Source organism: Myotis lucifugus, unplaced genomic scaffold (assembly GCF_000147115.1).
Source record: "Myotis lucifugus unplaced genomic scaffold, Myoluc2.0 scaffold_173, whole genome shotgun sequence".
Lineage (NCBI taxonomy): Eukaryota > Metazoa > Chordata > Mammalia > Chiroptera > Vespertilionidae > Myotis > Myotis lucifugus.
Window position 1 is genome coordinate 2,759,676 of NW_005871221.1, and position 23,499 is coordinate 2,783,174.

The following is a 23,499-nucleotide window of genomic DNA, read 5'->3' on the forward strand; positions in this document are numbered from 1 at the left end:
TATATCCAGGCTCTGCACCCTAAGAAATCTTATCCCAACCGCCACAGATTTCATCCTGGGACCAATCAGCCCCGCTGGGGATTAAGTCAGCCCTATCGGAATTGGCCGTCTCCTGAGACTCACTTCCTAGTTTCTCAGGACAAGGAGGGGCTCCGCTTCCCAGGAGCCTGCAGGACGACAGCCTTCCGATCTGGAAGCTTCCTGCAAGGACTGCCCTGGCTCTGCCCCCAGGGACAAGACACAGCATCGGCTGGAGTATGTAGTTGGGATGAGGGCTGCCCCAGGTCTCCCCTAAGGAAGGCCATTTCCTTATGCCAGCATGCGTGCCCACACTTGTATGTGTGAGAGAGACAGGAATAGAGAGACAGAGATAGGCACTCAGAGGCATTGGGACTAACATAAGGAGAGTAAGGGGCAGAGGGACAGCACTTCAGTCCAGAGCGGCCGAGGTGGGGTGAGGCAGGAAAGGAGGATGGGACTCCTCCTGCCCTATTTTTTTTCTGTGCCAACATCCTAGGGTGCCTGCCACTCTGGCAGTACGCATGTTCAGGTTGGAGCTGGCTATGGGATGGGCACCCCCATCTTGGGCCTCAGGCACATCAGACGACCAATGGCAGCAGCCGTAGCGGCAGCCCCGAATGGCTCTGTACCGGCAAAGCCACTTCCTGCGGTGGTGGGGCTGCACCGTGGCTGGGAGTGGGCACCCTGGAGTTGGACCGACTGTGTTCAATCCTGGCTCCACACCCAACTAGCTGTGGGACCGTGGGCAGCTTCCTCTGCCATTCTGTACCTTGGGTTCCTCATAGGGTAATTCTAGACCCTGCCTGACAAGGTGCTGGTGGGATTAATTGAATAATTTAATGAAGGCCATGCTCTCAGAATAGTGCCTGGCACGGGATCACTGAACCCGCTGTTAATCCCCTAGGTGGGCGGGTCCAGTGTGGTCAGCCCCGATTCACAGATGAGGAAACCAAGGGGCAGGGCAGGCTGGGACTTGCTCAGTGATGCCCAGACGACCAGTGCTGCAGCTGGAACTAGAATGGGGGACCCTTGCTTCCCAGTCCCGTGCTCTCTCCTCTGCCCCCTGGTCTCTCTGTTAGGGATGTCCCTTCACTGTGGCCCTCACTCTCGGGCTGTTGTAATGTAGCATCAGATTGAGGGGAGGAAGCCCCACCCTCTCTGTCCGTCTCCGATTCTCCAGCGTTTGGTACACAAACGTGCTAAATAAAAACATGTGTCCCGCTGCACTGGTGCTGCTGGGAGGGGACCGAGGCAGCCGCTGCTTTCCCACCCGGGGCGGGCGTGGCTTTCGCGGAGTCAGCCTGTGTTGGCTGCAGGACCCTGGGTTGAATTGCAGCCACCCACTGGGATGAGAGCAGCATGGGGGTGGGGGCGTGACAGGGAAGCCTCAGTGATTGGCTCCCTCCTGCCTGAGTGGTGGCTGGTGGCTCTGCACTGCCCCCGCAGGGGGAGCCCTCAGGATGTGTGTGGGGTGCCGCCAGTTCGGGATCCTAGTGCCAGTGGGTGCCACGGTAAGGGATGGATGCGTCTCCCTTCCGGGGCCAGCCTGGGCCGGGGGGGACAGATCGCAGGGGAGCGAGGGCCCGCAAGTATGAGCGGGTAGGGTAGCCCAGGAGCTAGCTGGGCCCCTCGCAGCCTGAAGGACGGGCTGGCAGAGGACTCTTCTTTGAGACATCCCGGATTCCTCGGATGAAAGTGGCTTGGGAAATCACAGAGTTTTCTATTTGATGGAAGAAAGAAACCCAGGCGCTCTGCAGAGTGGTGGCAGCTGGCTGGACAGGGTGTGTGTTTGGGAAGAGCGCTGGAGGAGGAGGAGGAGGACGAGGAGGGGGAGGACGAGGAGGGGGAGGAGGAAAAGGAGGGGGGAGGGCTGAGTGATGCAAGGGTTTTGAAAAGGCTACCTAGATGTGGGAGGTGGAACCTGGTCATTTGGTTCTGCTTTTCCCAGCAGGTATCGCTCCCCTGGGGAACTTGGGTAAGTCCATAAATAGCTCTGCTGACACAAAGAAGCTCTGTCTGCGAAGGCAGCTGCTTGACACGGCCGGCGGCTGGCCGCCAGGAGCTGCCACTGACACGGCTGCCCGCCCGCCTACGGGAGGAGCCGGGCGGACACCGGGCAGAGACCTGGGCGGGCGGGTGGGCGGGCGGGCTGGCAGCAGCGGCAGCCCTGAGTCGCCTGGGTCCCTGCCGGAGTGTGCTGGGTAGGTGCCTCGGTGATAGGGTATGTGTGGGTGTGGGTGGGGGGGGGATCTTGTCCAAGCCACCCTATGCCCCTGTTTCTATTGTTTCTTCCCCAGGGCAGCCATTGATGGGCATGTTGCAACCAGATCGTGTGTGTTCTGATCTGAGATAGCTGTGTGTGTGTGTGTGTGTGTGTGTGTGTGTGTGTGTGTGTCAGGGGTGGGACCCTGCAGGGTAGGGGCATGCTTCCACCGTGTGCTGCTCTCCACTTCTGGGCTGGTCAGTTGGCTCTTCTCTTCTTCCTGGGAGAAAGGAATGTTTGGTGACCAGAAGTCGGGACGCTGCCTGGGGAGGGAGTGCTCAGCTAGTGGTGCTGGTGGTATGTCAGGGATGCTGACCGCACTCCAGGCCCCTGGGATGGCTGCTCTTGCCTAGTTTCGTGTCAGGGGCGGGCCCCCGGGGTTGCCTGTGATCCCTGAGACTTCTGCTGAAATGGCACTGGGCGCGCAGCAGGGATGCTCTGAATCCCGAGCCTCTTGGGAAAGGTCCCGCACCTGCTCCCTTGGCTCCGGCCGTAAGGAAGGGGGTAACGGTGAGGGACCCACTCACCCCACAGAGCGAGCCACTGTGAGTGGGCAGAGGCCAGTTCCTTTCTCATCTTGGAGGCCCCACATCTCCACTCTTGTCCTGCGGGTTTCAGGAAGGGCCCTGGTGCTGTGGGACCTCAGGGCTGAAGAAGAGCCCAGGTCCAGAGAGGGTCAGGGCCACGTCCACGTTCACACAGTGGTCTATGGCCGGGACCAAGATGGAGGACTTCTGTGTCCTGGAACAGTGAGGACAGGCTGCGTGGGTGCCATCACCCCAGCCCGCGCAGTGTAATTCAGCTGTGGATGTGGCACTCTCCGTGCAGGGCCACGGGGCCACTCACCAACAACCTTCCACATTCTGCTGCCCAAAGGCTTGTGGCTGGAGGCTGCTTCCCCTCTCGAGATGGCTGGAGTGGTTAGATCTCCTAGAACAGCGGTTCTCAACCTGTGGGTTGCGACCCCTTTGGGGGTCGAACGACGCTTTCACAGGGGTCGCCTAAGACCATCGGAAAACACATATATAATTACATATTGTTTTTGTGATTAGTCACTATGCTTTAATTATGTTCAATTTGTAACAAGGAAATTGGGGGTCACCACAACATGAGGAACTGTATTAAAGGGTCGCAGCATTAGGAAGGTTGAGAACCACTGTCCTAGAAGGAAGGTGCCGCAGTGCCTGCCCCACCAATGCCCGCAGGATCCCAGCCAGGGCACTGCGACCATAATGAGAGTTTCCACCAGAGCCTCTGGAGTCCTCCTTGCCCAGCCAAGGGGCACCTGCCACTTCCCCAGCTCTAGCACGTGGTCTGGCATAGCCCAGGGCGGGCCCTTCAGGGAGCCAAGTTCTACAGCAGGGCTTGCTCCAGGCCCAGCCGGGCATCTGAGGCAGCGGTGATGGTGAAGATAGAGGCGGCTGAGGCAAGTGACCCCCTGTTGGAATGTCTCAGGGCTTGGAACCAGACATCTTTGCTGAGGCTTCTGACTATAAGTACTTGATATCAATGAAGTCACCCCACACCCAGCTTTCTCACCTTTGCACATGCTGTTCCTGCTGCCTGGAAAAGCCTGTCTCTTCTCTTCTCTCCAGGTCTTAATCCCACCCACACTTCCACCGCTAGAGCAAATATTCCACTTGGGATCTGTCTGTCCTTCGGTGGTGGCACTTATGGTGGTTGCTTCTTGTCCTATCTGTGTGGGAACTGGGCCTTATTCAGACCTTGGTCCAGAGGGCCTAGCCTGGGGCCCAGGGCATGGGAGGGAAGAGCTAGGGTAGGTTTTCCTTGAGGACAAGCACTGATGCCCGTATCCTAGCACTCATGCCTGGCAGAGAGTGGCACCACCACTTGAGGGCCTGGCCAGGAGTCCCTTTGGAGGGGCCCTGGTTTCTGCATGTCAGGGTTGCTTCCAGAGGGTCAAGGAGTTGAGGGGGGATTTGACAGGAGGTGAGGCAGGGAGAATCTTGGCTGAGGCCTGGCTGAGGCCACAGGGAGAGCCCACTCAGAAGTCATACTGGGCGAGGTTAGTGTCCACACCGTGGCCTGGGCAGGCAGGCAGAAGGGGCAGCTCTGGCTTGTTTGAATGCAATGCTTACGGACCTTTGCACAGACTCCAGTGGCTTGGAGCTCAGCTTGGGGCCCCTTCCGATGGTGCCAACCTGGGGGGTAGATCTGGGTGGCTCTTCAACCAGGGGTCTGCCTCGTTTCCTGAGAAGAAGCACGGGCGTGGCAGGAGTACTCATTCCAAACTGGGTTCCTGGGACTCCTGAGGGCTTTTTCCCAATTTGGTCTCCAAGCCTTAGAGATGGTTGAGCCCATTCGCCTTCCGGACACACAGGGGAACGAGGCAGGAGAGGAAGGACTTGCCCGAGGTTATATGCGACTCAGCAGCACAGTTGGGACAAGACCCAGGTCTCCAGCCCCCCAGCCCAGGTGTCTCTCTGTCACACCAACTGGATCGCTCAGAGTGCCTGGCTTTCATCTCGGTGCTCCTTTTCTTTAGACTCGGCATCGGCACTTTTTTTCCTAGGACCTCCAGGCTTGCTGGCTGGGGCCCGGCTCTCTCTGGAAGAACAGTGTGTGCAGTAGAGAAAGCCCTGGGTTGGCCAGGGCTGGAGGCTAAGGCACATTCTAGTCCCTGCTTGCTGGAGGATCTCAGGCAAACATGCACTTCCCCTCTGGCTCAGTTTCCCCTTTGGAGCAACCAGGGACTGGGCCAGGGACTGCCAAGCTCCTTCCAGCCATCTGATCCTTTGATTCTCTGCAGACCCTCTCCTCTTCCTGGGTTTCCAGAGTCCTTGGTCAAGGCCAGGGTCTGGCTCAGCAAGGCAGCAGCCCCCAACCTGCGGTCAGGTGCTCCTGGTCAGAAGCCTTCTCCTGCAAGCTGGAGCCCAGGCTGAGGCCGGGAGGTTTGTTGTTGTTTGTGGAGCCAGGCCGTTTCCAAGATGTCATTGCTCGGGGAAAGCCATCATTCCTCCCAGGGATAAACAAGGCTGCTTATGGCTCAGCCCTCTCAGCCCACAGAGGCTGGAGCCGCTCACCACAGGCCAACCAGGCTCAGCTCCAGGGAGCTGCCACCTTCCCCTGCACAACCCGCTGCACCCAGGCATCTGGATAGGGTGAAGCTGAGGCAGAACTGGGGAGAAGGGTGCTAGGGCCGTGAGCCACTTGTGAGCTCAAAGCTTCCAGGCACAGAGGAGAGGGGAAGGGGTCCCAGGATACCCTCTTCCTCTGGCAGTGGGCCTAGGTCATCACTCCAGATGGCCCATGGCTTTTCCCCCTCTCCCTCCTGCTTGCACCTGGCACTGTGGCTCAGGCTGCTGCCAGAGAACTGTCAGCAGCTCCCCCAACTTAGAAAGGCGGGGGACACAATAAGTAATTTGGAACCAGGCACACTTTCCCTCATGTAGCCAAGACCCTCTGTGGTGTCCTTCTCACCTTTTGATGGGTTAGCCTGGGGCTAAGGGCAGAGCTCAGACTCTTGGGACAGGGTGACAGAGTTGGGGGGGGGGACCTGGGAGAGGCAGAGAAGAGCTGGGCAGAGCCTCAGGGAGCCAAATGGCTGGTTGAAATCTTGAGCAAAGGCTGGAGGCAGCCTGGGGATGGACCCAGGATGATGGGTGGCGTGGTCGTGCCTCAAGTCAAGGGTTGGAACTGATGTCCATCCAGGACGTGGAGACCTTCACTGCTCTGACCTCCATTAGTGAAGCTCCCTGTTGATCCAAAGCAGCGGTCGCCAACCGGTGGTCCGCAGACCACTGCTGGTCCGTGAGGTCCGAAAGGTTGGCGGCCGCTGGTCCAAAGAGCTGCTCTGTACTTGTCCTCTCTGCCTGCTTCCCTCCTCCCCTCCCTTCCTTCCTTGCACACGTGTTTAATGTCTACTGTATGCCATGCATTGCCAGGTACTGGAGGTATAGACATAAAGGCCCAATCTTTTTTTTTAAAGATATGTTTTTATTGATTTCAGAGAGGAAGGGAGAGGGAGAGAGAGACAGAAACATCAATGATGAGAATCATTGATCAGCTGCCTCCTGCATGCCCCCTACTGAGGATCAAGTCTGAAACCCAGGCATGTGCCCTGACTGGGAATCAAACCGTGACCTCCTGGTTCATACGTTGATGCTCAACCACTGGGCCATATTGGCCAGGCCAGGCCCAATCTTTAATGTAGTGCCAGGATAGGCATGTGATGGATGGTAACAACAGAGTTGGGGTGGGGAGGCTTGGAGAGGGGGCTGTGGGAATCCTGGGAAAGCTTTTAACCCAGCCTGAGAGCCTCTATGAAGCGTTCTTCAGGAGGTGAGGCTGAATCTGGTTACAGAGACGCTTGTCCATCAAAGGAGCAGGTCTCTCTCCTGGTCTGTCCACCCCTCTGAGGTGTAGATGTGATTCCCGCCCAGCACGTGTATCGCGCCACGTGTACCTTCCTGTCCCACGGGAGGCCGTATGATGTGTGTGTAGGTGCATGGGCCCTGGACTTGAGGGCATGCCCTTCCGCTTTACAGTTGCGTGCCCTTGGGCAAGACCCTGGACCTCTCCATGCCTCCTTTTCCTCAGGCCATGGCCCAGCCTCATCCGGTTAAATGAGATGAGGTGGGTACCTGAATGCTTTGCTAGTGTCTTACCTCACAGTTCTAAACTGTGTTGTTTAAGGGCAACTGTAGTTCAGACTGGCTGGAGGGAAGAGAGGAGAAATGGTATGTATGGTAGAGGGGTCCGTTGGTAGGGGCAGAACAGGCAGGCGAAGCGAGGCTCTTGGCGCAGGGCCTGGCACAGAGTGGGCATTCAGTCTTGGGAGGTGGCGTGGCAGCTCTGGAATGTGCTGTCAGAGATGGGTCCAAAGGAAAGGGGGAGCCCAGCCAAGGGGGCAGGGGAGACACTGGGATAAAGGCTTTTGTTTGTATGTTTTAAAAAAACTTTTAAATTGGAGTGTAATTTACAGAAAGATGAGAATTATAGAGCCAATGAATTTTCACAAAGTGAACACACCCTCCAGGTCAAGAAATAGAAATTCTAGTCCCCTGGGAACCCCTTGCACCCCATTTCAGTCACTCCCACCTCGAAGGTAACCCCTTTTCCAACTCCCTTCACTGATTAGTGGGGCCTGTCTTTGAACTTTGGACGCATGGAGTCATTGAGAATGTATTCTTTTCTACTGACTTCTTTCAATCATCATTTGATGGTGAGATTTGTCCATGCTATTACATGAAGTTTCATTTTATTCATTCTCATTGCGGTGTGGCGTTTTATTGTGTGGAAATACCATAATTTACCCATTCTCCTGTTGATGGATATTTGGGCTGTTGCCAGTTCTGATGAATAGTGCTGCTATGAATGCTCTTGCACATGTCTATTGATGCACTATGTATACTTCTCTGTTGGGTGAGGACTTACGGTTTGCGACTGTGAGTCATAAAATGGTGTATAATTAGCTTTAGTAGCTACAATCATGTAATTTTCCAAAGCGTGACACCACTACACCCTCCTGGAGCAGTGTATGAGCACCGCACCGACATTATTGGTGTTGGGTGTGCCGATAGCTCATTGTGGGTTTTGTTTGCATTTCCTCGGTGACTAATGAGGTCCAACACCTTTTCATAGGTTGATGGGCCATTGGGATGACCTCTTTGTGAAGTGTCTGTTCAAGTCTTCCTCCCAGTTTTCTATCGAGTTATCTGCCTTTATTCTGATTGATTTGTGGGAGCTTAAACATATTCTGGATAGTGTTTACTGCCGCATATACACACTGCAAATATCTCCTCCCACTCTGTGGCTTGTATTCTCACCCTCTTAATGCTGTCTGACCTGTCAATCTTTCTCTTTATGGAGAATGCTTTTTGAATCATCGTGTTTTTTGGCCCACTACGAGGTTATGGGTATAGTCTCTTATTCTATCTTGTGGAAGCTTAATTGCTTTGTGGCTTTATATTTAGATCTAAAATCCAGTTGAAATAGATTCTTAGGCACGGCGTGGGCGTAGAGGGCGAGACTCCTTTTCTCTGAGTGGCTGTCCAATTTATTTAAAAGACCATCTTTTCTCACGATAGGGCATATCACCTTTGTTAGAAATCAACTGGCAATCCATGTGTGGGCGAGCTGAGTTTTAAAGGTAGATAAGGAGTTTGCCAGGTAGATAGGGAAGTCAGGGCATTCTAGGTAGGAAGTACAGCGAGCACAGGTATAGAGGTGCCTGAGAGTAGAGTGTGTTTGGGGAAACACAAATGTAGTTGAGCCCTGACCAACATGGGAGTTTGGAGGCACCGACCCTCTGCACAGTCGACAATCCATGTATAACTTTTGACTCCCCCAAACTTAACTACTAATAGCTTACTGTTGACCACAAACCTTACTGATAACATAAACAGTCGATAACACATATTTCCTGTTTAAATATATTACGTATGTGTTCTTATTGTAAGGTAAGTGAGAAAAAAAGAAAATGTTAAAAAAATCATCAGGAAGAGAAAATACATGTACAGTATTTTATTGAAAAAAAAATCACATGTAAGTGGACCGGCACAGTTCTAAACTGTGTTGTTTAAGGGCAACTGTAGTTCAGACTGGCTGGAGGGAAGAGAGGAGAAATGGTATGTATGGTAGAGGGGTCCGTTGGTAGGGGCAGAACAGGCAGGGTAAGGAGCTAGGACTGTACTATCCCAGAGGGATGGAGGGGTTTTAAGCAGGAGAGGAGTACAGTCAGGTTCATGTGAGGGACATGGGAGAAAGTCCCATGACAGGAGGATGGCGGGAGAATGAGTTAGGAGCAGACTGTAAACCCAGCCAAGTCCAGCCTCAGCATCACCCCTCAGCAGAGACAGAAGGTGTCTGCTACAGGGGGGCAGTGGTGGAGGCTGCAGCCTGCCTGGGGCCTTGGAGGGTGACCTTTGGCCACAGGGTTGCAGCTGATGTCCAGATGTCCACCCCAGTGTCGTCAAGAGGAAGAGCCTCTTCCCCACCCCCCTCCAGTGCCCCCAGCACTCCATGCCCTGAAGGAGGAGATATTTTAGGAACTGGGGCAGCCTGACAAGGCGTGGGGAATCTCTGGACACAGGGTGCTTTCTGCTTCCCCTGCCTTTGATGCACCCACGGGGAGACCTGGCTACACCCTGGGTCCTGAGATCTGACCCCTCCAGGCTGCCTGAGATTCGGCACTGGACGAGAGAGCAGCCCAGACAGGGGAGCAACTTGGTCTAGGCCCTGTGGTGAGCCAGACTGACCCAGCCTAGGGGAAGCTGAGTCCCTCCAGGGCCTTTGGTATGGGGCCTCAGTTTCCCCTCCCGAAATGTACAGATAATAGAACCCCCATCCTCGGGCTGTCATGAGGGTCAGAATGTGTGAAGGGCCCTCTCCTGGAGTGGCATGTTGGGGGGAGGGGGGGAGCTGTTGCTGCTGAGAGTAATCATTATGATTATAGGAACTGTGAATGTTTATTGAGCACCTATTATGTGCCAGGCTCCTCTGTGTGAGGGTCTCCCAAAAATGCTGTGCTGTAGGGACTCGCTCCTTGTGTCACCATTTTACAGGTAAGGAAATGGAGCCTTGAAGAGTTTAAGCAGCCTGGCCAAGGCCACTGAGCTGGGAGGAGGCAGAGCCAGGATTTGAATCTGGATTTTGTCTATCTCCAGACCCCACCGCTTCACCGGCAATAGGCTTCTCTCCACCACCGGGCTCTGAAAGTGCTCCCTGTTCTCTGAGCTGTTGCTTGGAGTTAAGCCGTAGATTTAGGGTTGGTCCCTGGTGCTGGCCGTGAGGGAGAGTCAGGCAGTGGAGAGAAGGGCATGGTGGGCTGAGCATGCTGTGGGCCAGGCCCTGCCTCTCATCCCCTGGCAGCCCTGTGGGGGAGGCGGCACATGACTCAGCCGCACAGTTAGGAAATGGGACTCAATCCCAGGCCTGCCTGACTCCAAATCCTGGTCTCATGGCCACAGGGCTATTGGTGCCCTTCCCCGGGGTCCTCCTCGCTTGGCAGAGCTTTTTTGTTTGACACCTAGTATAGGCATCACGGAGAAGCCACATGCCGCTGGCTCTGCCTGTGAAGAGGTCCCTGGGAGGGAGAGAGTTTGGGAGGGTTGCCAGGTGTATGCAGTTCCGTACCACCCCTCCCCGCACCGGGTGAGTTGGACATCTGCCTTTCCGTCTCCACCTATTTGGGCTCAGAGCAGGGACCCTGTAGCTGGTATTGCTCACTGTGCCTAGCACAGTGCCTGGCCCAGGTGGGTGCCTAGAAAAGTGTTTTGAAGGAAGGGAGGGAGGGAGGAAAGGCAGTGAGGGGAGCAGGAGAGGAATCATGGGGCCTTTAGAGGCAGGCAGACCATGGTTTCAGCTCCGATCCCTCTACTTGCTTTTTGATATTGCTCAAGTTACTTAACCTCTCTGAGTCACCGTTTCCTTATTTGCAAAATGGGGCCAATGATGACCTCATAAGGTTGCTGGAAGTGAGCGTGTATGTAAAGCAACTGTCACAGTGCCTGCTGCCTAGTAGATGCTCAATTAATGGTCTCTCTCTCCCTCTTCCCCTACTTTTTCACTGTTTTCTGTTTCCACCACCTCTAGCTCCACCTTCCCTATCTCCATAGCACCAAGTTTACACTGCTTTCCGGGTAAAGCCCAAATTCCGTAACATATCCATGCTCTTCTGCTCCACGGCCCCACCTGCACTTCCTCCAATGTTCCATGCCGTCTCCTCCCCTAGCCCTTTCCGCTTTCATAGTCCCCTGGGGTGGTGGTGGGTGGGTGGGAGATTGCCTGGGCCCCTCACCTGGTTCTCTCCCTGTTAGGACTAATGCCTTCAGGGAAGGGAACGGGTCTGGCTACTACTCTTTGGCTCCTTGTCCTGCACAGGCCCTTGCTTGTGGCTGGGGCTCCGTAGGTATTTGCTGAGTAACTCTGGCAATGGGGGTGGAGGTGAGGGTGAGTAAGCCAGATGCTCAGTCCTGATGAGCCAAAGCAGGGCCTCCTCAGGCCATGAGAGGAGGGCAGGCCAGGCATTAGCAGGAGAGTAGAGAGCCCTCTAGCCAGGCCATCCCAGGGCAGCATTTAGCTGGGCTCCAAGGGATGGGCAGGAAATGGGCTTGAGGAGATAGAGATATTAGGGGAAATTTCTCTCAGGCAGAGAAAGCGGGGGACACGTGGGAAGGGGAGTGGTGGCCGAGCCCACAGGTAGACTGGCTCCTGAGCAGAGGGCCCAGGGGTGGGTGGGGCAGGCGAGGCCCAAAGGACCTAGCGCTCTCCTGACAGAGGGAGGCATCAGTCACCACAGGGAGAGGAAGAGGCTGGGAAATGCCTGCTCTCCACGCCATGCCTTTCAGATGAGAAGAGAGCGACAGGTATGGAAGGGGTCTCTGGGTCTGGGGTGGGTAAGGAGTGGGGGAGACTGGGAGTCCAGCCTCCCCCATGCAATGGAAACAGTGGTATCTGAGTCCCCAGATGAGGAGCGTGGCAAGGTGGTGACAGGGCTTAGTACTGGAAACTCAGACCTTGGGAACACCTCCTCCTGCCCAGTGAGAGGCTGGGCATCCAGGAGGGTGGGGAGGCATCCCAGCAGGCTCCAAGGCCAGGCCTGGGGGGGTGTCTTCTGCGTAGCCTGGTGGTGGTGCCAAGAGCAGGGAAGGTTGCTTAGAGGAGGCTCCTCTCTTCTCATGCCTCAAGGCTTTGTCTTGAGAGTTTCTGAACTGAATGAGCTACTTCTCCTTGTAGCCTCAGTATTGCTTTCTGTAGAATGGTATGCTCACTGCCCCCCCTGAGATCCTGAGAGACCCGTAAGTTACTGTGGGATCCTTTAGGAACAGAGAATTTTCCATCTGCGATTCAACTCCTCCTTCCTCTCGCTCCTCCTGCAGTTGGGCCTCTGTTTCTAGGGAACGTGTATGGGTAGCTGACTCCAGCCGGCTTGCCAGCTCCCCATCCTGGCACAGGTGCTCTGAGGTCATGCCTCTTTCCACTGCTTCCCGTCACAGAGGGAGCGGTGTGTGTTGGAACGGGTCCCAAACTAGACTCTGGTCTGGATTCTGTCCTGATTCCTTGGGCATGTCACCATCCTTCTCTGGGCCTTACCCACCTCATCTGTTAACTGAGGCTGTTCCCAGAATTACCTGGGGAGTCAGAAAAAAGTGGAGGTACCCAGGCCCTACTCGTAGGGAATCCAGTAGGCCTGGAAGTGGGCCCAGACAGAGATATTTTTAAATGTGCCACAGGGGATTCGACAATGTTCCTCTGTTGAGAACCAATAGTCTGGATCAGTGCTTTTCAAATTTCAATATGCAAATTAATCAGCCGGGATCTCAGTAAAATTCCAGGAGATGTGGACCGAGGCCTAAGATTCTGTTTCACATGAGCTCCTGGTGCTGCTATTGCTGGTTCATGGCCACATTCTGAGTAGGAAGAGTCTAGGTGGGCCCATGAAGCTCATTGGATTTCTCATTCATTCGTTCATTCATTCATTCATCAGACACTTAAGATTGGAGTAGTGAGGCTAGAGGGGAACAGAGGCTCCCAGGGCTACAGAATCTGGACTTCATCTGGAGGGCATTGGTGAGCCACATCATGTGTCAAGCAGAGAAGTGATAGGGTCAGATTTGCACTTAGACGTCTCCCGGGCATGACTCAGAGAATGACCAGCGGGGTCTGGACTGCTGCTGGGAGGTTGACATCAATCCTGATGGAAGAACACAGTGGTCTGGAGGGCGGTGGTGGTAGTGGAGATGGAGGGGGTGGAAAGATTATTCTTTTTTAAAAAAATTTAATAATCTATATTTTTTAGAGAAATTTTAGGAATTGAGAGGAAAGTACAGAGTGTTCCTACACATGCATAACCTCCCCCAGTGGAATCATTCTTAAGATTTTATGAGGGACAGTCAGGGAGGATTTGGTGATTGGCCAAAAGGGCAGTAGTGAAGGAAAAGGGAGGGAGAATGATACCCAGGCCCCTGGTTTGGGCAGCTGGTGTTGGCATCATTGACACAGAGACCAAGAGGAGGAATGGACTCAGGAAGACCATCCATTCAGGGTGGGACACATTGAACTGGGGGCACTGATGGGATATCCGTCGGAAGGTTTCCCTCTCCGTGCCTGGACTCCAGCCACACAGGTGCCCTCTCTGTTCCACCAGGCGCTAGCCTTCCTGGCTCGGGGCCTTTGCATCTGCTGTGCCCTCCCCCCGAGGGAGCCCCTCCCTGCCCAATGAGCAGATTTCAGGCTCAGTGTCTTTCCCACCGCCCCTTTCTTCTCTCTCACAGCACCTTATAGTTTCCCTGCGCGCAATGGATCGCAGTTTGTATTCACCGTATGTTTCTGTGGGCGATGACTTGGTTCATGCCAGTCCCTCCTCTGTAGCCTGTGAGCTCCACCAGGGCAGGAGCCATGTCTTTCTCGTCCCCTTTTGTGTCCACAGAGCCGAGAACGGTGTTTGGGAGCAGCGCTGTCCCATGAGTGCTTGGTGGACACTTACTGATGGGACTGCGCTTAGGAGGCAGGTCTGGGCTGGCACGGTGCCCTGGGCATCGTCAGTGGGCAGATGGTGATTATAGCCTGGGGGCTGGATGGGTGCCTGAGAGAGCAGCAGGCCCCGGTTATGGCTAAGGAAACTGAGGGTCAGAGAGGTTACGCCCGAAGTCACCCAGCCAGCGTGAAGTCGGGATCAGGATCCAGAGGGAGCTGGCCCCCACCTTGAGGCGTCAAGAAGCCAGGCCGGAGGAGCTGGACTGAGGCTGGGTTGGGGAGCTCAGTGTCAGCCCAGCAACTGAGGTTCCTGGAAGCCAGCGTTGAGCCAGGAACCCAGGAGCCAGGCCCGGAGCGTGCCAAACTCGAAGGAGTAACCCATCCCAAGTCAACCTGGAGGTCAAACGCTGGGCCAGAATTCTAATAGCTGCTCCCTTTCTCCGAGGCCTTTCGAGTTCACAGAGCACTTTCCTGTCCTTTGTCAGACATGATCCCCTTAGCTCTCTGGGACAGGAGGCAAGAGGCGTCCTACCCCATTTTTTTGTAGAAAAAAACCAGAAGTGTTAGCCGGGGTCCACACAGCTAGCAAATAATAGAGTGAGGACTCCAGCCCAGGCCTCCTGGCTTTATGGCCAGTGCTCTTTCTGTAAAATCCTGGCTGTGTAAGAGCCACTCCCAGATGGAGGTAAACCCCAGCTCACACCTTCCCGTGCCCTCCCCTCCCCCACCTCATTCAGGAAGTGGTTTGTGAGGGCCCATGTGGAGCTGGAATGCGTAGTGGATGTGATGAGTCATCTCAGTGAGAGCTGCAGGTTGACTCTGGGGTCAGCAGACCTGGCTCCACATTGACTCGCTGTGTGACATGGGGCAGGCCAGTCCCAGCCGCTCACTGCCGTCCCCAGCTGCGTTCGCTGGTGGGGATCGGGGGCTAGAAGCCAGAGCTGGTGTGAGCAAGAGCTCTGGTGTCACACCTGCCAGCCTTCCTCAGCCCGTTCCGAGAGCCCTGGATTGGATTGGGGAGAGGATTTGATTAGATCCTCAACAGCAGCTCCATTTAGAGGGCCTGGTTCATTTCCTGTGTGCTTCTAGCAGGCGAGACATGGACAGAATTAACCCTGGTCCGGCCACGCCAAGGAAGTGATGGGTGGGGGTGAGGGACTCCCCGCAGGAGAGGGGCAGCTGCACGGAGGACTCGGGACTCAAGGCCGTGGGCCAGCAGACTGGTCTCTCTGGCTGGGTTGTTGTCACCCCAGTCAGTTGCAACAGCTGCCTAGCTGGGTGTCCCCGCTGCCTGCACTTCCTCCATCAGAGCACTCACCATGCTCGACAAGACCAATTGTCCAACCTTTTGTTTTCTTCTGCTCAGGTAACCGAGGCAAGGATTGTGTCCGACTTGTCCTCTACTGTGCCCCAGGGCCTCACTCTGTGCCTGGAGAATGAATGAATGAATGAATGAATGCACGTTGTCCCAGTCCCCCCCACCCCCTGCCCTGCTCATCCTGCCCAGAGCACTTTTTGTGTAGGACGCCTCTGCATGTGTCACTTCTTTGCTCACAGGACAGTCCCATGGCTGGCATCTATCTATTCTGTGACATGTTCTCATCTTTATCTCTCTCCTTTCCTAATTCTCTCACGTGCCACCCCTCCCCCCAGACTTCTGAGGTTTCCTGTATTTGCTCCAGAGGCCCCCTCCTCCCAAGGCACCCCCATCCCAGCTCCCCAAAGAACACTGGCCTGACCAAACCTGCCTGGTGGCCCATCAGGAGCACAGGACAGAACCAGTGAGCTCTGGTCCTTGTTTGCAAGTATCTGCCTGTGGGGGACGAGCCTAAGTTTGGTGGTGCTCAGCCTGCTCCCCCTTCTAGACCCCTGAAGGTCCCAAACAACTTGTGTGCAAGGGTCTAAGGAAGCAGGGCGAGACCCTCTGCCAGGAGACATGACCGAATCAGTCTCCGATTTCTTAGGTCATTTTCTGAGCTCAGTTCCCCATCCTTAGACGGATAATAGCCACCACTTCATGAAATGCTTCTCCTGGGCCAGGCCTGAGGGACCACTCTTGTGATCCGGGATGATATCACGGCTCTGTGTCTCTCGGAGGCTGGGGGGCTTGGCCAGAGTGGCACAGCTGGAAAGTGACCCCGCAGGGATCAGAACCAAAGTCTGACTCTGGCATCTGAGCGCCCAAATGCTGGGCACTCTGAGAGCCTTTCCGTCCTCGGTGGTTTCTCAGCTGCCCAGGCAGGGCACCCCTGGGGACAGAGGCACTTGTCCTCCGGGCTTTGTTTGGTTTGGCCTCGGTTTAGGGCAAGATTGGCAGAGGCAGGCTGACTTGCATTTCTGGTTTTGGGTCTGTTGCTGCACTTTCCTGAGGGGTGGGCAGGCTCAGGCAGGCTGCAGGCACCCCTGGGCCTCACACCCACCCCCACCCCACCCTCCAGGAAAGGGGGAATGCAAATGAGGCTGCTCCTTTCTCGGGGCCACTGGGTGCCTGGCCCAAGGGCATGATTGCTGCTTCCTTCCATGGTCCTCCCAGGTGGGGCCGAGCTGAGCCTGTGTGGATCATCAGGGAGCTGGCTTTGGGCAGTTTGTTTTTCTTGGTGGAGACCGCTCCCTGGTGGGTGGGGCGATGGGCGGGGATCCGGGCTGCTCTGGGGACTGAGATCTGAAGGAGGCTTGGGGAGAAGGAGCTGGAGGCCTGAGGCTCTAGCCCCCGCCTGGCCCTGATTGGTGCCTTTGGGCAAGTCCCTAGGTGACTGTCCAGGCTGGGCTCAGTCTTCCTGTCCGTGCAGCTGAGGCTTTCTCTGTCCGCCTGGGAGCAGCCCTTAGTTTCCAGGTGAGATTTCTGCATTGGGGGACCTGGCATCACAACCACTGACTTTGATTTCGGGGTGTTGGGTTGGCTCCCAGGGGCCCCTGGGAAAGGCATGATGCTGTTTGAGGTCTGTGATCGCAGCATTTCCCTCTCGGTCTATTTTTAGTCACCATGCCTACCAGCACCATAATCCCATTGAGAGCTTTAACTTTCCATAGTATGTTCTCCTGGCTGTTACTTGGGCGTGTTGGATGTACCATGGAGGCCCCGAGGATTTAGTGACTGACTCTACCTGACCCCCCAGTGTGAGTGTAGGTTGGCCCCTGCCCCTCTCGGTGCCTCAGCTTCCCTCTCTGTGCAATGGGGATTTGGGATTGCTCATGTTTCAGGGTCTGAGGCTGCGAGGCCTGAGTGTCCTCTCCAGGGAGTGTCATCTCCCAGATTCGGGCAGGATTTCCAGGGCAAAGAGTCCATGGGGTGCGTGGGCACCTGTCTTTGGCTTTGCCTGGGGACCACCCTCCAGTCCTCTGAGGCCTCCCCTCCCTTTCGCAGCCACCATCTCTGCGGGGGTTGGGCACTTTCACTTTCATGCTCCCAGGCAGTGGTTCTTACCCACACTGTGCTTTCACATCCCCTCTGGTGCTCCCACACCCCCGTGTGACCCCTGACACACATGCAGCACCTGGCTGGCCACTTACTCCCAGATGGGAGGTCTGGCTGGGGCTTCACCGTCACAGACTCCTGAGGGCTAACGGGTTTTCTCAGCCTCTGGTGCAGCCTTTTAGTCTCTGGGTGGCTGTGCAGTAAGTCACTCACTGCTCCTTGGCTCAGCTTTCGCATCTGTCAAATGGACATTAAGGGTCTCTGTTGCAAGAACTCTGAACTGTGTTGTAGGGGTATGTCCCCCTGAAATTCTTAGCCTCTGTGTGTGTGTGTGTGTGTGTGTGTACACCTACGTATGCACACATTCTCATGCAGCTGTACAGTTTCTGTGTGGGTGTGGTGCCTTTCTTTTTCATTAGTACTAGTTGGTTATGGCCTCTTCATGGACAAAAACTGGGCTCTACATAGTTCTAGCCACAGCATTCCAAGTCCTGGACTCTGATGAGCCCAGGCCCGAGACCCGCTTCCCCCGTGACTGCGGCACTGTGGACACTCCCCACCTCTGCACCCCAGTCTCCATGGGAGACAGCTGCATTCAGACTTCCTCCAGGGCACTCTTTTCCCCTTTGCAAGTGAAATCGACAGGAGCCCAGCAAAAACGCCGAGGTTCTCGGGGTTGTGGGCAAGGCAGCAAATGCTTTCTCTTCTGTGTGGGGAACTCCCGAGGTTCCTCCAAGCTCAGTTTAAAAGTCCCTGGGTGCTCCCTCAGTGAGGGTCCACGTGTCCATGACATCTGTTTAGTCCATGTGTCGGCAATATTTTGAAGTTCTTGTTTCATTCCATTTAGTATTAAACAGCTACTTGAAAAAGATACTTAAACATTGAGAGTAAGTTATTTTTTTAAAAATTATTGTTGACAGTATTACAGATATCTCCCAACCTTTCCTTGGCCCCCCTCCACCTAGACCCTGCCCCACCGCAGGCCTTCACCACATTATTGTCTGTGCCCATGGACTATGCATATATGCTTATAAATTCTTTTGTTAATCTCGTCCAGTCCTCCCACCCCCTTCCCCTCTGAGATCTGTAAGTCTGTTCCATGCATCCATGTCTCTGGTCCTATTTTGTTCTTCAGTTTATTTTGTCCATTAGATTCCACATATAAGTGAGATCATGTGATATTTGTCTTTCTCTGACTGGCTTTTTTCACGAGCATAAAAATTTCCAGGTCCATTCATGCTGTCTCAAAGGGTAAGAGACCCTTCTTTTTTACTACTACATAGTATTCCATTGTGTAAATGCACCACAGCTCTTTTATCCATTCATCTACTGATGAGCACTTGAGCTGTTTCCTGATCTTAGCTATTGTAAATAACACTGCTATGAACATAGGGGTGCATATGTTCTTTCTGATTGGTGTTTTGGGATTCTTAGGACATATTCCCAGAAGTGAGATTGCTGGGTCAAATGGAGTTTCATATTTAATTTTTTGAGGAAACTCCATACTGTTTTCCACAGTGGCTGCACCAGTCTGCATTCCCACCAGCACTTGTATATTGATTTATTAGAGGCCCGGTGCACGAATTCGTGCACCAGTGGGGTCCCTCAGCCTGGCCTGTGGGATTGGGCCAAACTGCTCTCCAAAATCCCCTGAGGGGTCCCAGATTGTGAGAGGGCCAGGCCAGGCTGAGGGACCCCACCGGTGCATGATTGGGACCAGGGAGGGACATGGGAGGGCTCCAAGGCATGACTGGCACATCTCACTCAGTCCTGATAGGCTGGATCCCAGCAGCAAGCTCACCTACCAGTCAGAGCATCTACACCCTGGTGGTCAGTGCACGTCATAGCAAGCAGTTGAGCGGCCTTAGCATATCATTAGCATATTATGCTTTGATTGGTTGAATGGACAAGCGGATGACTGGACACTTAGCTTATTAGGCTTTTATTATATAGGATTGATGGTAGCCATTCTGGCAGGTGTGAGTGATATCTCATTGTAGTTTTAATTTCCATTTCTTTGATGATTAGTCATGTTGAGCATTTTCTCATGTCAATTGGCCATCTGTATGTCCTCTTTGAAGAAGTGTCTATTCAGTTCCTTTGCCCAGGATTTAATTGAATTGTTTGTCTCTCTGGTGTTGAGTTGTATAAGTTCTTTATATATTTTGGAAATCAACCCCTTATCAGGTGTGTCATTAGCGAATATGTTCTCCCATGCAGTGGGTTGTCTTTTCATTTTGTTGAGAGCAAGCTCTTATTTGAACAATTCATTAGGCTTTTTAAAAAAACTTCGGTTCAGGTAGAAGGTACCCTTTGGCTGCGTCCAGGATTCTCCCACTTAGTGACTGCTGTGGCTTGGGGCTTGGTTCGGTTCTAGTCCATGAACGCAGAGAGGGCCTGGCTTCCCCTTTACTCATAGAGGTGACTTACCCACAGCGGGACATGCCTGAGAGGGCCACGGGGAAGATTGCATAAGGGGTTTGATCTGGCAGAGCCCCTGGCACACAGTAGGAGCCAGATCATGGTGGTTACCTCTCCTCCCCTCATGTTTTTGATGGGGCGGTAGTTTTGAGCAAGGAGTTAAGGCTGGGACCAAAGGGGCTTTTAGGTTTCCATCTGGTGCTTCGGCTTTCAGACTGCGGGGTGCAGGGTGCGGGTGTGGGGTTCAGGCCACTTCCTGATTTTGTTTCAGCCTCTGTGTGCACAGTACCTGGCACCGTGTAACCGCCTCTTCTGAACCTTTATTGTTTTCTCTTTGTTTCCCAGATGTTTGAGTCGGAGGTGGATGAGAAAAGGGAGATGCCCTTGGAGGAAGGGAAGGGGCCAGGTGCCGACGACCCCCCACCCAGCAAGGACCCCTCTCCTGGACAGGAGCCTCTTCTGGGACAAGACCTTCCACTCAATAAGGATTCTTCTTCTGGCCAGGAACCATCTCCTGGCCAAGAATCCCTATCGAGCAAAGACTCAGCTTCCTGCCAGGAACCCCCTCCAGGCCAGGAACCCTCACCAACCAAGGACTCCCCACCATGCCAGGAACCCCCTGCAGCCCAGGCCCTCCCTCCCTGCCAAGACCTTCCTGCTAAGCAAGAGCCCTCTCCCAGCCAAGACCCTCTACTCAGCCAAGACCTCCCTACCATCCAGGACCCTCCTGCTCAGGACCTTTCGCCATGTCAAGACCTACCCCCCAGCCAGGCCCCGGAACCAGCTGAGGCCCTTGCTGAGACCACGGGCTCTGAGGACCCTCCAGCAGCTACTGGGGGCCTGCCTGTGGCCTCCAGGCCAGCCTTTGTGATTCCTGAGGTCCGGCTGGATAGTGCCTACAGCCAGAAGGCAGAGGCAGAGGGCGGCAGCTCCGGGGATGAGGAGGATGCAGAAGAGGCTGAGGAGGGGGATGAGGGGGAGGAAGATGAGGATGAGGACACAAGTGATGACAACTACGGAGAGCACAGCGAGGCCAAGCGCAGCAGCATGATAGAGACGGGCCAGGGTGCCGAGGGCGGCTTCTCGCTGCGAGTGCAGAACTCGCTGCGGCGCCGGACGCACAGCGAGGGCAGCCTCCTGCAGGAGCCCCGCGGGCCCTGCTTCTCCTCCGACACCACCTTGAACTGCTCTGACGGAGAGGGCACGACCTCTTCCTGGGCCATACCTTCGCCCCGCACCCTCAAGAAGGAACTGGGCCGCAACGGCGGCTCCATGCACCATCTTTCCCTCTTTTTCACGGGACACAGGAAGGTAAGGAGGCCAAGGGGCTGGGGGTGGGGGGGCGGGATGTGGGTACATGAGATGGTGGGGTGGGGTCCAGGAGCTGCAGGGAAGGAGCAGTCACTTTATCCCAACCCCACCAGGACCTTCTTGCTAAGCCTTCCAATGAATTCTTCCAATGAGCCTTATACCCATTTGACAGAGAACAAAACTGAGACCCAAGAGACCAGAAGGCAGAACCGGGACTTAAACCCATGACTTCATGACTTCAGATATTGAGTTCTTACAGCTCCGTTGTACGGGGGACCCCCACAGAAAGTAGAGCAGATGCAGCCTAGCCCAGGACATTGTGTACTTGGATCTTAAAGACCCAAGACAGCAGCTAGAGAAACAGTTACGTTTAGCCGTGGCCCGGGCCTAGCCAGATTAGAAATCCATCAGCCAAAAACAACAACAGCACATATTTTACTCTGTGCCCGCATTATTCTACGTAATTTACATTACCTCATTAATTCTCACAATAGCCCTGTGAAGTGGATACGATTATTGTTCCCACAGAAGAGGAAACTGAGGCACTGAGCTTGTCTCACTCACACCGGGTTTTTAAATATCAGAACCAGAATGAGCATCTGCCTCCAGGGCTGGAGCTCTTCACCACCATGCTGTTTGCCTCCTGCAAATATTTATAAGTAGAGGGATATGTGTGTATTGATTTCATGCTGTGTGCCAGGCGCTGGTCTCTGGGCCCCAGCTGGGTCCCAGCAGTGTGTGAGGCTGCCCTCAGCCTGGGAGGGGGAGCGCTCTGTGTGGGCCGGGAAGGTGTCCTGCCCGTGAATGACTGCGCCATGTCCCTGAAGCCCATTAGCCAGCTCGCGTCTGGGTTCTGTCTCTTACTGTGGTGCCTCGGGTGAGTCACTCAGCTCCTCTGGGCCTCCGTGTCCTCTGAGGAGCAGAGGTGAATGGCACTCACGTCCCAGGGTGGGTGAGGATAAACCGGAAGGGTCTGGCACCTGATGACATCCGTGCAGACGCTAAGCGGATGCTGTTGAGGTGCTGACAGCCACCGCAGGGCCAGGTGTTGTTGTGACGGCCGTTGTGAGGCTAGGCGGGTAGGGGTGACCCTCAGAGACCTAGGGGTGACCCTCAGAGACCTGGGAGCTCAGGGAGGAGAGACCGCAGGGCCCAGGGCCATTAGGGAAGGCTTCAGAAGTCTTCTCGCCCCCTTCTGTCTCAGCTTCCCTCAGCTGAGCCTGGAGACTTGCGCAGGTTTGGAATAAGCAGAGGGGCTGAGGCAGGCATTCTGTGGAAGAGGACGTGGCCTGGACGAAAATGCCCACAGAAGCCAGTCTGGCTAGAGCAGGGGATTCCTGAACTGCAGGCATGGCAGGTGCGCGGCACCTTGGGAGGAAAGGCGGTCGGGCTGGCAAAGCAGGCTGGGCCCTCGAGAACAGGACCTTACACGTTGGGTCCAGGATGGGAACGAACTCCCAAAGGCATTGGGGTTGGATCTCAGTTTCCTTACCTGTCAACACACATGGTTCTCAAACTTGGAAGTGCCTCCAATTCACGAGGAGGAGGCTATGAAGAGACAGGGTTCTTAATCCCCAACCCCAGACTTCTGGAGTCAGGATTTCCACGGGGGAGGCTCAGACCCTGCATTATAGACAACCGCCACCCCCCCACCCACCCCCTAGGGATTGTGATGTTCCTGGTAGTTTGAGTGTCATGGTCTTAGGCCATTTCTAATGCAGCTGCTATAGGAGAGAGTCCAGACCTCTGTCCTACGGAGGTGAGGCCACGGGCTGACGCAGCGAGGCCTGGACACTCTTCTCTGGAGGACGGCCAAGGTCCACCATCTGCCTTGAGCCTCTCAATCCTGAGTCCCCCTCCAGACCCATCCAAGTTCTTTTCCCTCCCCACTTGCCCCAAGGGAAATACAGATAATATCGATAAATTCACACACATTCATGCATACACTTCTGGTTCCCCAAATTAGCTGACCTCAGCTCCTATTTTGGGATAGGTGCTTCCGCCTGGGAGTCCAGCAGGCCTGGACCAGCGCTCTCAGCTTCCTCCTTTGGGTGCCCAGGGTTCCCGCTGGCCTCCTCTCCCCCCTCCCCTGCCCTCCTTGGTCTGCTGCTTCCTTTCTTGGGCTTGAGGGACTGAGCTGGCAGGGCCTCGGAGGCCGCCCCAGCCCGTGGTAGCTACCCCTTCTGTGTGGCTTCTGCTTGCTGGGCCCTGAGCCCATCATCATATATATCCTGTTCTCTCCAGCGGCCGGCTTTAGTAAGAAACCTACCCTTGTCAAGGGGAAGTAAGGTCTAGGCTGGACGAGCACCCTGGTCTCTCTCCATCCCTCACTGGCAGTGGGCGTTGGGCAAGTCCCTGTCCCTCTGAGCCTCAGTTTCCTCATCAGTGAAATGGGTATGGTAATAACACCTCCTTTGAAGGGTTGCCAAGAAGATTAAATAGCCCATCTCGGGTAAAGTGCGAAGGGCAGGGCTGCCACTCAGCACCTGGTGGGTGCTCCATACGTGGGAATCGTGTTGACAAGGACGAGGAGGCAGATAAGCAGCAAGCGGAGTAGCTGTTACCCCAACATTCCCCCTGTGCCTCCAGCTCCCTTCCTAGCGTTCACAGCACTGCTTCAAGGAGGGCC

General features: G+C 54.9%; 1 protein-coding gene across 8 annotated transcripts in view; it reads left to right on the top strand.

Annotated features, from left to right (window-relative positions):
* The window catches only part of RGS3 (regulator of G protein signaling 3), a 113,741-nt gene that overhangs the window by 79,597 nt on the left and 10,645 nt on the right, over positions 1-23,499 (top strand). For 4 of the 8 annotated variants that reach the window (XM_023760099.1, XM_014462228.2, XM_023760098.1 and 1 more), the window contains one exon: positions 19,905-20,870. In XM_023760099.1, coding sequence (XP_023615867.1) covers positions 19,905-20,870 — 966 coding nt within the window. Of the gene's footprint in view, positions 1-1,980; positions 1,997-2,188; positions 2,223-11,455; positions 11,614-16,402; positions 16,557-19,904; positions 20,871-23,499 lie in introns of those variants that run through there. The other 4 variants (XM_006096296.3, XM_006096295.3, XM_014462231.2 and 1 more) reach the window with 4 other exon arrangements.